The 15,423-nt window shown below is 26.9% G+C and overlaps 1 protein-coding gene across 1 annotated transcript in view; it reads right to left on the minus strand.

Moving 5' to 3' along the window:
• LOC101236287 (MTRF1L release factor glutamine methyltransferase) overlaps positions 1–15,423 on the minus strand; it is a 42,059-nt gene that overhangs the window by 16,842 nt on the left and 9,794 nt on the right. Inside the window, exons 6-8 of the mRNA XM_065817139.1 lie at positions 10,799–10,842; positions 10,527–10,635; positions 10,145–10,240 (exon numbers count right to left, since the gene is read on the minus strand). Coding sequence (XP_065673211.1) covers positions 10,145–10,240; positions 10,527–10,635; positions 10,799–10,842 — 249 coding nt within the window. The remainder of the gene's footprint in view (positions 1–10,144; positions 10,241–10,526; positions 10,636–10,798; positions 10,843–15,423) is intronic.

Consider the following 15,423-nt stretch of genomic DNA (forward strand, 5'->3'; position numbering starts at 1 on the left):
ATATATACACTTACATATATATATATATATACATATTTAAATTAGTAAAAACACTTATCTAGTTTTTATTCTTCGACAGCTTGTTTGCCCATCAGTAGGTTCATCAGGAAGATGAAAATGCTTCCTGATGAACCTACTGATGGACAAACAAGCTGTCGAAGAATAAAAACTAGATAAGCTTTTTTTTTTTTAATGACATCTTAATAGTACAATAAAATTTATCTAAAAAATTGAAGATACATCATTTACGGTGACATACTATTAATTTAACTTATTTAAATTTTTTTAATTTTAAATGCAATATTTCGGCAAGTGTTTGAAAATGGCTCTAACTATATGAGCCAAAATATCACATTTAAAAAAAAAAAATTTTAATAAGTTAAATAAATAGTAAATCAATTAAAAAAAATAAATATTTTTATCAATTTGGAAACAAAATCAGTCATTAAAAGTCTCATAGCTAAAATTCGAAAACGCACAACCTGGTTGAGTGCACTTTGCATCTTACTATACTTTATTTAAAAAATCTGCGAAGATAAGTAAAATTCAGCTAAACAACCAATCAAAAAAACTCACAAATATTAAATAAAAACGCAGGAAAATAATTCCACAAAAAAAATGTTTCGTTAAGACTTTTTAATTTGTAAATAAACTTCATCATTTGAAAAACAATTTCATCAAAACAAAAAATTCATTTTTCAATCAAAATATTAAAATTAATTTTAATATAAATAAAATCCAATTTATATTTACTGTTTTTAATTTTTATATTTTAAATTCAACAGTGTTATAAAGTGAGGTATTAAAGCCTGGTAACAAGTGTTTCTTACCTGTATTGCTTTGCTTGTTATTGGTATTGCTTTGCCCGTTATCTGGGTAACTTATGAGTTTTTTTTTATCCTTTACTAAGGTCATTTTTCAAATTTATTAGAATAAGGTTTTAACTGACTCTGACTGAAGATGATAGCTCTAAAAGATCAAGATGATAGCTCTCAAAGATCAAGATGGTAGTTCTTAAAGATCAAGATGGTAGCTCTCAAAGAAAGTTTGTTATTACTTTTTGTATAGCAAAACAGAAGGATAGTGCAAAACGCACTATCCTTAAATCATTTCCAATTAGAAAGGGATTAAAGTTTTAAATAGAAAAGTGAAATGACAGACGCTTTTGAAGCATATTTATGAAATATAAGTCTTTTTAATAAATCTATGCTCATAAAATATTTTATAATTTTTAAAATATGTGAACTATCTTTAACTTATTGGGAACTTTTGATGCTATAAACTTGGATTTTTAATTTTTATTCCACACATCGGCTTCAACTTTTGCCTCTTTTACAAATGGACTATATTTATAAACCAAAAAAAGCAGCTTCATTTTTCAACCATTAAAATATCGCATTTTAGACATCTAGTTTATATAATATATCATTGATCTGAACTTACATGATTTAAATGGTTTCTGATCTTTTAGAATAATTTTTTCATAGAAGCATAAAAACTGAAAAAGTTATTTAACTTGTCAAGTCTTATAAAAACTTGTACAAATAGTATTTATATTTAAAATATATTTACTTCATTTAAGAAAAGAAAAGTTAAATAATATTTGTTTACAAATTTATTCCGCTATTTGTAAAAATCTTTTAGATCTTCCTATATTTATGAACGATGATGTACTCGATGAGTCATCTACTCTTCATCTTCTAGGATTAACTCTTACTTACGATCTTTCTTGGAAACCATATATCAAATCAGTTGCAAAATTAGCATCTGCTAAGGTTGTATCTCTTTATCGAACTCGACACTTTCTTACTTCGGATTCTATTCTCTATCTCTATAAATCTCAAATTCGGCCTTGCATGGAATACTGTTGCCATATCTGGGGTGGATCTTCAAATGATGCCCTTTCTCTTTTAGACAAGGTGCAAAAACGCATTGTAAACATAGTTGGACCTGCTCTTGCCACCAACGTCCAACCATTATCACATCGTTGTAATGTTGCTTCTCTTTCACTTTTCTACAAATTCTATAATGGGCACTGCTCTGAAGAGAAAGCGCCTCTTGTGCCATCTACTATAATTCATTCTCGTGTTACTCGTCATTCAATTAAGTCTCATCCTTTTTCTGTTCCTAAGTGACTCAAAAACTCTTATTTGTCTAGTTTTTTTCCTTGAATATCAGTTCTTTGGAATTTGCTTCCTTCATCTTGCTTTCCTGATTCATATAATTTGCAATCCTTTAAGTCGCCTGTCAATCGTTATCTTGCTCTACAATCTTCATCTTTTCTCTTCCAGTAACTTCCAACTTTAATTAGTGCTTGCAGCCTTGTTGGAAGCGGAACAAAAAAAAAGTCAAGATATATGTCCAATTATATTTGGACAGAGCCATTGTAGCAGCAACCACTGATAGTGCAAGTTTAATCATTAAATTTGGTAAAGAGACTAATCCCATTCACATTGCCTGTCTTGAACACGCAATTCATCTTTTTGTTTGAGATATACCTAATAAATCTCATAAGATAAACGTTGATGTAGTTAATGATGTAACTGAAGATGATGATTATGATGAAATCATAATTATCTTCTTAGCGGAGGAATGTGATAAATCAACAAGTCAAATATGGTTTCTGATCCTGTTGCTAAGATTTTTAAAAGTTGAAAAGTCTTCAGAGTGCCCCCATTTAAAAATGATGAAAATCTTCAACCTCAAATTACTCTGTTCTTTTGAAAGGAAAAAACTTTATTACTAGACATTTTTAAAACACAATGGAAGCAAGATTTTCCATGCATGATAAAAAAACCCGGAATGGAATGGTTTTAAAAAATGAGTTAATGATTTTAAAGCACAATGGAATGGTTTCAAAACTCAACAGAATTGTTTTTAAAACACGATGGAATGGTTTTGAAACATAATAGAATAGTTTTGAAACATAATAGAATGGTTTTGAAACATGATAGAATGGTTTTAAAACATGATCGAATGGTTTTGAAACACAATGGAATGGTTGTGAAAAATGATGGAACGGTTTTAAAACACGATGGAATTGTTTTAAGAAAATGCTACAATGATTTTATGAATATCACATTTTAAAAAGTTAAAGTGGCAATAATCCATCATGACCATGAATTTGATGCTTCTGATAAAGAATTGATAAAAATTAAAGAAAGATCTGATTCTCTTTCTCCGAGTGAGAAGAATATTTATGTAAAAAAGATGATGATCTTTTACTCAAAAAAAAAGTTACTGAATTCGCTGCTAAGAAGCTAAAGAGCGCTGTACCCAGAAATGTACCCTGTTTTTGACCTTTGTGTGACTCATTTAATCGTTCAATTAAAGTAATTATACTTAAAAAAGTCTCACATACTAATGTTTGATTAAAAAATTCTTTCAGAGCCATAATCAAAAGAATAAGATATGAGATATGCTTCATGTTTGCTGAAAATAAACAATTAAAGTTTTATATGGCTCTAAAATATGAAAAAATTTCATAATAAATATCAAATAAACCCCATTAGAATGAACTTAATATTGATTGGGCAGCATAATCAGCTGTATAGGTTGGCAAAGGAACTTCCTGATCAAGAATTTCAATCATATTGTAGGAACTACTCTACCTTATAGTAACATCTTGAACTAACCAATGCTTATTTGTACCAAGTCATTCCTGAATTACTTCTAACTTTGCTGCTGCTGTTAGTAAATGGTGAAAAAGAGTTGCCAGACGTCTGCAACAAGCTAAATTATCATTCACAGATTTTTACGACAAAACTGAGTCACGTATAAATAACTGTATTGTATGTATATAACATGACAATGACTTAAAACCAGTCCTTAACACCAGCTACCATATTGGCAGCATTATCATGTTAAACAATGTGAACTTTTGTCTGTCGAATTTCAAAACTTAGTAAACCTTTTTTATGTAAATACTCACTTATGTTTGTTCCTGTGTGACTTTCTGAAAAATGCGTAACTTTGAGTACTGCTCTTTGTTGGAAAAATTCATTATTGAGCCAGTGTACTGTCATGCTTATGAAGAAAAAATTTGAACTATTTGCTGCCCAAATGTCAGTTGGGAGGAAGAAACTTGCAGCAGATAAATTACTCTTTATAGAGTTAAATAGCTCATTATATATTTTTGGAACAACACTTTCACTAAAATAACTTAAACTGGGAGTTTTCACTAAAATGGTAATTTTCACTAAAATGGTAGTTTTCACTAAAATAACTCCTACGAGGAATAAAAAAATTAAATTATAAAAAGTGAAGTTTAACCCAAAAGAAAATAAGGCATTTTAAATATAATTTCTATAAATACATCTTTCAAATATGTAACATGTAACATACATAAAATGTTATTATATCATTTAAGTTAAACTTTTATATTACAACTATTAGAGTAGATATTAATATTGTATAATTAAAAATAATGTAAGTTATACTAATTAGAAATCTTTAAATTTTTTCCAATAAAAACAATTAAACTTTTTTACTTATTTACACTACAAACAACATTAAAATTAACTAAACTAAAACAATTAGACATTTCAAAGTTTGTTAATATTTCATTTCAAAGACATCTCAAAGTTTGTTATTATTTTGCTCCTAATATTTCAAACAAAATTTATATGCGTATTTTTTAAAAAAATTTAGAGTTTTCACTTGGAGTTCAAAAAATAATGTTTATATTTAAAATTATAGCAATAGCTCGGTTGGCAAACCATTTGGTGTTTGCAAAATATCATGGTCGTATGGATTCAGCGCATCCCTAGTTTGTACATTTATATCATTATTTAAAAATTATTAGGAATAATGTTTAAATCATTATTTAAACCAACTTTTTGGCAGAGCAAAAAGATCAGTTTTGGAATAAAATTAAAAAAAATTTAAAGCTATATCTAAGGCTACTTTACTTTTAAACAGGCTGTATTCACAGAAAGCATGCAAAGAACCACAAGTTTGTTTGAATTTGACGATGCACTTGCAGCAAATCATAAATTAAAAATTGGAAAAATAAAATCTTTATTGAAGAGAGAAAAAGAGCATGAAACTGACTCTGTAGATGAAAATGGACTTACGATTGTGAAGCAAAAGATAAGTATATTTTAATTTTTTTTTAATTTTTAAAAAAACTTGTAAAAAATCCTGAAAAAAAGTATTAAAGTTTTATTATCCATTAAATCAACAAAAAGCCAGAACAAGCTTTTTCAGCAATGGGATTATTTGCTACAAAAATAAGAAACAAATTGACAAATTAAGCAATACTCTTGATGCTTTGATTTTAATGAAAATTATGTTTTAATTAAATAACAGCTGATGTCATTTTTTGCATCTACTAGGTTACTAGGTTAGATAATTTGAACATTTTTCTTCATTTAAATTTCAAAATAAATAACAACCACCCATAAATTCAATACATTGAGATTTTATTGCTTACATTGAAATTGCTGCAGTTGAAATTTTAAATGGTAGTAATTTATTCTTCATCATGTGGACTAAATGATCAAACTAATCAATGACCAAATTCTTGCCAGATAAGAATTTAGTCATTATTTAGCATTTTAAAACAGAACTTAAAAGTCTATTAGTCAAAGTTACCTGTTTTAAAGTCTATTAGCAAACTATTTCCTGTCAACAAATCCAATGAAGGTAATTGGCACTTCCCAGTTATTCAAACCTCCACGGGGAACTAGAATTTACTTCTAATAATTGAAAGTTCGAATAACTAAAAATCTTCTTCAAATTAACATATTTCAAGTTACTATCAAACATATTTCAAGTTTCAAATTTCAACAGAAGTATTGTAAAAAAGAAGAAAAACTTTAAAATACTTTGTTTTGTTTTTTTTACCTTTTAAAAAAACGAATTTAAAATAAAAAAACAAAATCTTTACAATTTTTTTGAAGTTTTTTCATTTTTTGCTTTTTTGCTTTTTACCAGGCCAGATTTCAACGCCATTTGCCCGATTGCTAAATTTCAACGCCATTGCTTTCAAAAAGGGACCAAGATTCAATTAACTCTATTATAAGTAATCTTTGATAACTTTGGCTTTTCGGGAGGCAAAACGTTTGACTCTTTATCTCTTCTCAGCACAATCATTGATTGTATTGAAATTCAGAATTTCTCATTCTGTGATAGCAATTGCTTTGCTTGTACAAATATCAAAATCTATGTTTTCATAATCTTTAATAGCAAAATATTTGTCTACTAAACTATGTAATCTAAGCTTTTGACATTCTCTTCAAGCAATTTGAAAGGATCATCTTCACCATTTATACTTGCTACCTGTATATCCTGCTTGTACAAATATCAAAATCTAAGTTTTCATAATCTTTACCAGCAAAATATTTGTCTACTAAACTATGTAATCTAAGCTTGTGACATTCTCTTCAAGCAATTTGAAAGGATCATCTTCACCATTTATACTTGCTACCTGTATATCCTGTGAGATGCCTTCTCTCCTAAAACAATTCATTACAGTGATTATAGATACAGCATCCCATAACTTAAGCAAGATGCTTATAACTTCAAAAATATTGATATTTAGGATTGTTTTACCAGCATCGATGTATTTGATCAGATGCCTCACAACATTCATGCAATAAAAGCCTTCAATGCCCTTATGATTTCCTGGTCCATTGGTTGAGTTTTGGAGGTTGCCTTTGGTGGTTTTGTGTGTTTTGTGTCTTTTACTAATTCAATTGCAAATTGTCAACATTAGGATGAGATGGGTAGTTATCTATGATTAGAGCAACTTTTCTACCCTCAGCATTAAACTTTGTGTCAAGCCTTCTAACATAATCAGTAAAGATTTTACTGATTATGTAAGAAGAGTCCACCCAATTCAAAGGAAAAGCGAAGGAAATTATTTTGAAGGTAATTATGAAAATAAAGTAAAATAAGAAAATTATTGGTATAAAGGAACTAAAAGATTGAAGAAAAAACAAACAAGAAATGAATAAAAGAACAAATAGATTTAATTAAACAAAAATAAAACAAACAAAAAATCAATTAAAAGCGAAGCACCAAATTAAAAGTAAAAAAGGTTGAAAAATGTTCGAAATAATAATAAAAAGAACTAATTAAAACGTAAAAATCAATCAATTAAAAGATTATTATTATTTTTTACTTTAATTTATTTTGTAGAAGTTTTTGTGTTTGCATTTTCATTTTGTAGCTTTTGCTTTGATTTTGTAGTTTTTGTGTTTTGGCTTTTCATTTGCGTAAAGTTTGTTATTATTTGTGCTGTTGTTGCTAATTATTTTTATTGTTGTTGGCTTCATTTTTCTATTTTACTAATTTTTCTACACCTTTCTTTTTATTGCTGTTGATTTATTGGACTTAATTTGGGACTGACTTTTGACACTTATGAAACATCGTGGTTTTTTAATTATAAACATAGGCAGCTTTTCACCGACCCATTTCCTGCTGCTAAGCCTGTTAGAAAAACTTTGCTAAGTTTCCCTACACATCGTTCACCTTTTAGATGAAAGGTTTTTCCAGAGGCTGCTGATAAAATAAGCCAAAGTAGTCAGCGTTGTAATCCCTCAATTTATACCTTGAGAGGTTTGTGGCAAATGAGTTTGCTTCCAACTTGATGTCTTTTCCTCTGTACACAACCTTTCCTCTCTATAAATTGTTCAAAAAACAATGTTTATTTTTTCACTGATCCACCCACCCTTCTGAAGCCTTAAAATCTCAAATGTTCTTTTACAAAATCTAGAGATTTCCTTAGGAGTATAAAATCATTTAAATTAACCGAAATTTCAAACAACTGCAGGTTCAAACAACTGATGGATATTTGCACAAGTTTGTCAAAGAAAATTCACGGGGACAGAAGATTGCTTTGATTATGCAAGAAATTTGAATAAATGCCAGTTGAAATAAGTGGGAGTTTACTATATATATATATATAAATACATAAATATATATATATATATATATATATATATATATATATATATATATATATATATATATATATATATATATATATATATATATATATATATATATATATATATATATATATATATATATAGATCCAAGTTCGATCCCCACCACGTCCCTGCTAGTACCGCGCTCAACTTGTTTCTCCGCGCAGCGGCCTTGTTCGTAAAATAAATATATATATATATATATATATATATATATATATATATATGTATATGTATATATGTATATATATATATATATATATAATATATATATATATATATATATATATATATATATATATATGTATATATATATATATTTATACATATATATATATATATATATATATATATATTTTAAAGAAAAACACTACGTTTTTTAATCTTGACATGTTTCGTAGTTAACATACTACATTTTCAAAAGATAAAATTACAAAAAACAAATAAAAAAACAAAAAAAACAAAAAAAAACTAGATAAACAAATTTATATTATAATAAACAGTTTGTTTATTTAAAGATGGCTTTTCTCATTTAATATGGAGTGCTTCAATAATTTTCAATTTGTTTTTGTTACAAGCAGTATCCAAAGTTTTAAAACAATTATAGTTACTAGATTTTTACAATTAACAGATAAAATTAAATGCTTATAAACATTAGATTGTTTGTCACTTGTAAGATGCTCATGAATCCTTGTTGTTAAGTGTCTGGAGGTTTCTCCAATATAACTGGCATTACATCCAGTACAAGAAAATTTGTAAACAACAATTGGATTTGAGCAGCTTAGGAAGTGGATTTTTTATACATAAACTGTTTTGTAATTTGTTGGGAGTGAAAATTAAATTAATTATAACATCTTTACAATATTTTTTAATGATTTTATTAACTTTAGATTGAGTAAAATTTTTAGATTTTGTAAAATATAATTTATTTTTTTTGTTTATTTTTTATTTACTTATAATTTTATTTTTATTTGTTTGCTATTTACGGTATAATACTTGTATTGTAATTTTTATTGGTTTGTAACAATTCTATTTGTCTGTTATTATTTCTCTGTAATGTCTTCAAATTTTGATTTTATATTTATACCCAGAGTTTTAAATTGTAACTTTATCTTTTGAAAATGTAGTATGTTCACTACGAAACATGTCAAGATTAAAAAACATCGTGTTTTTCTTTAAAATATGTTCATATATATATATACATATATATATATATATATATATATATATATATATATATATATATATATATATATATATATATATATATATATATATATATATAAATTAGGACCCTGCGAATCACTTTTTAGGGTATTGAATCGGATCCGAATCAGGCGCTGATTTACAAATCGAGTCGAATCTCAAATCAAATCATAATTTTGACGATATCTATGTCTTAGTTTAACTTAGATTTCCTAAAAATTTTTATTGGATTCATGATTTAATTTGATTTGCGAATCAAAAGCTGCTTCGAGTCGTGATTTGATTTGAAACTAAAAATAGTGATTCACAGGGCCCTAGTATAAATATATATATATATATATATATATATATATATATATATATATATATATATATATATATATATATATTTATACATACACACACACACAGTGCATGTGATGAATAAAATTGCCCAGCGTGATATTTTGTACTCGTAATATTGAAATATGTTATCAATGAGCGCGATTATGCGCTCATTGATAACGTATTTCATTGATAAAATTAAAAGCAATAAAGATGTGTGAAAGATTAAAAACAATAAAGCAAAAGAATCCAACGTTTTTACAAAATCTTATGGATTAAAATTTTCGAATTTTCAAAAATCAATCAATTTTTAATTTTTCAATTTAAATCTTCTATTCTCATTGGGACGAAACATTTTGAAAATAGTAAATATTCCATTCTATCTGTTAGCTGTAATGACTTCATAACTTTCCATTCATTATTTGTACAAAACAGAAAACTGCATATTGATGTAAACTGAATGTGCGATTTAATTATTATCAATTGAATAATTTTTATATACTTGATTATATACTTAATAAAATATATTAGACTTATACTAATATAATATATATTAGCGTAAGTATATATTTATACAAATGTAAGTATATACTTATACAAATCCATCCAGTCAGAATCATGTGACTATACACAAAATCAAAACTAAGCAAGATTAACAAAATCTTATAAACCAATTTTACCCTTTAGCACAGACAAATTTATGTGCAGATCTTAAAATTGATCGAATAACTTCCAAACCATCATATCCGCCATCTAATGCATCATGGTGTTCGTAGCTAAAGTATTATTAAATATTAAACTACTAGTATTAAAAATACTAACTAAGTAATTACATCACAAAAAATTACATACATATACATAAATCAAAATCTAACACATGCATGGTTTATTAACAGTTATTAACATAACATTAAAATATTACATAACAACATGCATAGTAACCTAACATCTGAATCAATAAAATATTTGACAAATCTTTAAAAAAAATTTAAGCTATATTAGGAATTATTATTTTACATATTTTCTTGATAAGAAATTCAACACATAACTATAAAACCCAACATTTTCACTTCCTCTTGTAAAAAAGCCATTTCTTTGTGAGGAATGTAAGGTGGGTTACTGATTAACATATCAAATTTTTCTCCACCCACATCTAATAATGTAAGTTCATCTAAAAAATTAGAAAAAACATAATTTGTTTGCAAACAGCAAAAAATAAATAAATTAAATTATTACACAACAATTTTACAGTGACAAACATAGATGACAACATAAATGACAAACATAGATGACAACATAGATGACAAACATAGATGAAAACTTGAAATGATTACCAAATGTTTTGTGGAGAACATTTATTCGATCAGCAACTCCAAGTCTAAAAACAAAATTACACTAATCTAAAGTTAAATTATGTTTTGCAACATCATAAAAAACTTGGGTGGCTAAAATGTTGCAAATATCATTATAATTTCATTATTTTTCAACATAAATCATCTTTTTTTTTACTAAAAATTTGGCATACACTGAAATAAGAACATCTTATTTTATAAGATTTAAAACAACAATAAATTTAGGATACACTAAAATAAGAGCATCTTACTTTATAAGATTTTAAAACAAAAATAAACTTGGCATACAATGAAATAAGAATATCTTATTTAATAATATTTTACAAAAAAAATAAACTTGGTAGACACTGAAATAAAAACATCTTATTTTAGAACAAAAACAAAAATTATTTTTTAATATTCTTATTTATTATTTAGCTCATTCTTATTTCTGCTGATAATTCAGTTTACAATATTATAGACTTCAAAAACAAACTTAAGCAACTTCCTATTAATATTATTTGAATTTTTGTAAAGATAATTTATAAGTTATACATATAAATATATATTTTATAAGTTATAGATACATATATATATATATATTTATATATATATATATATATATATATATATATATATATATATATATATATATATATATATATATATATACATATTATATAAGTTATATATACATATATATGTAAATACATATTAAAAATGTTATATATATATATATATATATATATATATATATATATATATATATATATATATATATATATATATATATATATATAGTGTCTCAAAAAATTATCCGACCAAACAAGTTTTTCCCAAAAATAAATGTTTAATTCTATTGGGAATGGTATGTTATTTAGCGTTCATATTTTTTGATTCATGCTTCATTTGGTTTATTATTTGCGGTATATGATGCGGTAGTGGTGTAGTGGTAAAGCGCTCGCTTCATAAGCGAGAGGTTCCGAGTTCGATCCCCACCGCGTCCCTGGTAGTACCGCGCTCAACTTGTTTCTCTGCGCAGCGGCCTTGTTCGTCAAGGTTCGTGTTTCGGAGTTATAGAGTTGAGAGAGGGTTATAACCACTATTAAGTAGCCTCCTCATCTGTAGTGGCTTTATCGGCCTTGAGGGGGTGAATAACAAAAAAAAAAAAAATTTGTCCTAAAAGAAACTTAGTATCAAATAGATTTGTAAAAAAATTATCCGACCAAGCGATATTTAGGTAAGTTGAATTAATTTTATGTGAAATTTGTTGAAATATTTTAGCAAATTTTATACAACTAATGAAATTGCATAACAAAATACTGTTTTTTGTAGTAAAAAAAAAAAGTTTTGTATAAAAAAAAGGTTTCATGTTTTTTTAAGTAAAATGGTTGGTAAGTAAACGTCACTGGACTGTTTCTCAGAGAAAATTAGCTATCGATCTAGTCAATCAGGGTAAAACCTATCATCAGGTGCAGCAAGAGACTGGAATTCCTCATAATACAGTATCTGACATAATGAAGAAGTATAATTTGATCGGAACAACAGCCACAAAAGAAGGGCAGGGTCGCAAAAAAAAGACTTCTAAGAGTTTTGATAGAAACTTAATTATACAAGTCAAGAAAAATCGCTTCATTTCTGCTCGAAAACTGGCTGAGCAAGCTGAAGAGAATAATGGAAACAAATTATCCCATCAGACAATCAGAAATCGTATCTGAGACCAGGGATTTCAAGGACAACTTGTGCGAAATAAACCATATTTGAGTAAGAAACACATGAAAAGAAGATTGAGTAAGAAACACATGAAAAGAAGATGGATCAGGTGCAATAAAGAAACATATTAAAGCAAAATTTGAAGTCATCTGCTCGAAAACTTCGGCTAGGATCTGATTTTGCATTTCAGCTAACAATCCCAAGCATAGTGCCACTAAAACCAAGGAGTGGTTTGCTGAAAATAATGTTGAGGTTTTGGAATGGCCCGCACAACCACCGGACCTTAATCCCTTTAAACATTTGTTGGAAATTTTAGAACGAAAAATTGGAGATCTGTCATTTTCCAAAAAAGATAACCTCAAAGTGGCAATTGAAAAAGCTTGGGAAAAGAATCAACCAGAAGAAACAAAATCTTTAGTTAAATCAATGCCTAGACGCCTAGAAGCTATAATCCAAGCAAAGGGAGGCCCAACAAAGTAATAAAATAATTGTTTTGTTATATAAAAATTTATTATGAAACAAAGAAAGTGTTTTGTCGAATATTTTATTGACAATAAAAAAACTACCTAAGTTCCTTTATTTTAAAACTGAAAACTTTGTGATTCATATTTTACATTAAAATAAAAAAAATCTATTTAAAAACATGTTCTTTTATTTTTATCAATCTTGAGTTTACCAAAAAAGTCTAAATTTACAAAAATACAGCACTTTTTTTAGGAAAAATATTTAAAAAAATGTTTGGTCGTAATTTTTTGAAATACTGTATACAGGCCTTGGCCAGAGCAAATATGTGCAAGAGTGTTAAAAAGATAAAACGAAAAAGGTGAGTCATGCTCCTCTAAACATCTTTTAACAAGAGCTTTCTGTTTTTTTGCGAAAGGTATTTGTTTATTCATTAAAAAAAAATTAATGACTAAATACCAAACTTAAATTTATACTCATTACAAGCATTTATACAGTAGTGGTGTTGTGGTACAACCCTTGCCTCATAAGCAAGAAACTCCAAGTATGATTCCTACCACATCCCTAGTAGTGTCGCCCTCAAATTATTTCTCTGTGCAATGGCCTTGATTGCCAAGGTTCGTGTTTCAGAGTTTTAGCGTCAAGAGAGAGGGTTGTAACCACAACTTAAGTAGCCTTCTTGACTGTAGTGGCCTTTATGGTCTTGGGAGGTGAATTAAAATTGCTTGTAACGCTTAAGTGTATATTGTTTTAAGTATATATGCATAATAAGCATCATTTCTTGTGCCATGAAAACTTATGAAATACTCTATTTTGAAACAATTCTTTAGGCAAGTGTTTTATTTTTTTGTTTTTTACAATAGCAATCCATTATTAACAACTTTACTGTAGTAACTTTATAAACTATAAAAGTTTATAGAGCTGTAAAAGTTTTGCTTATAAAAATTTTTTTAAATTTTCTTACTGTAATAGAATGCAGGAAGTTTAAGAGTTATTACAACAATTAAAGATTCTACAATAGAAGTGTTTATATAATTACATTTATTTTTCAGCAAAACATTTAATTGCGCATTAAATTTCCTTATTTTGCTTAAATTGAGACAAATTTATATAATTCATTAAATACAATATATAAAATAAATAACTCATTACATAATTTAAAAATTATTACTCAATAATTTGTGCCATGTTTAGTAATAAAATGACTTTAAGCAAGTATCAAATGAGTTTAAGCAAGTGTCAAATGAGCTTAAGCAAGTATAAAATGAGTTTGAGCAAAATTAAAAAAGCCAAAAAGAATTTTTTCCTTTTACAAATAAAAATGTTTAATATTATAAACTGAACTTTACATAATAGCTTTAATATGAAGACATAGCATCGACTAAGAAAATAATTAAGACAGAATATTATCAATTTTCATAACAGCATTTTTATAAGAAACTGATTTTATTTTATTATATTCCAAAACTTAGCTAAGCACTATAAAGATGAAAAATATAACCTTGTTTACTTTGGCTACTCTTGAGTCTCTAATACAAGGTGGGGTGAGAATAAAAGGAGGGGGTGGGGTGGGGATGGGAATTTTAGTCCAGATCTAATAAACGAGGGAGGGGGGGAATTTTTTATGTTACAATTTAAGTATTTTTTTAAAAAAATTTCAGTTTATAAATTAAGTATATATAATACTAATATTTTTTACAAAACACGCATAAAACTATTTAATTCTAGCGCTGCCTGCGGTCAAACGCGCATTTTTTAACAGCTGTTTTATAATAATTTCAATAGGTTTGGTGAGAAATAAATAAAAAGCTCATTTTTGATAAATCGAAATTTACTTGGTCGGTGATTTTTAAAGCCTGTTTACATTGAAAAATTTTGTTTTTTATCAGTGACTGAATTAATTATTTTGTAATTTTTAAGGCTGATTTGCACTGATTTTTTTTATTAGGGACTCGAGAGTAAGGGTTTTGGTTTGGGAAGGTAATTTGTCAATTCTTTATTTCTCCTTTTTTTTTCAAAAGTTTTTCAAAAGCTAACTTTAAAGTTTTTAAATTAACTTCGAAGTTATCTATTTTATGGTAAAAATTAAAGACAACCAAGCAATGGTACACACACACTCACATGCACGCACACACACACACACACACATATATATATATATATATATATATATATATATATATATATATATATATATATATATATATATATATATATATATATATATATATATATATATATATATATATATATATATGTGAGGGTGTGTGTATACTATTTCTCTAAAACTATTATCTCATTCTTCTTCATGATCAGAATCCCCCTATCATTGTACCTCTTACAATTACCTTTAAGCTGTCTGGGACTCTTTACTTCTTAGATTCAGGCTGGCATAGAATCTTTTATTCCCCCTCTGCAATTATAAGTCAAGGCTGCTCTTCTCCATGGTTTTT

This window comes from Hydra vulgaris, chromosome 14 (assembly GCF_038396675.1).
Source record: "Hydra vulgaris chromosome 14, alternate assembly HydraT2T_AEP".
Lineage (NCBI taxonomy): Eukaryota > Metazoa > Cnidaria > Hydrozoa > Anthoathecata > Hydridae > Hydra > Hydra vulgaris.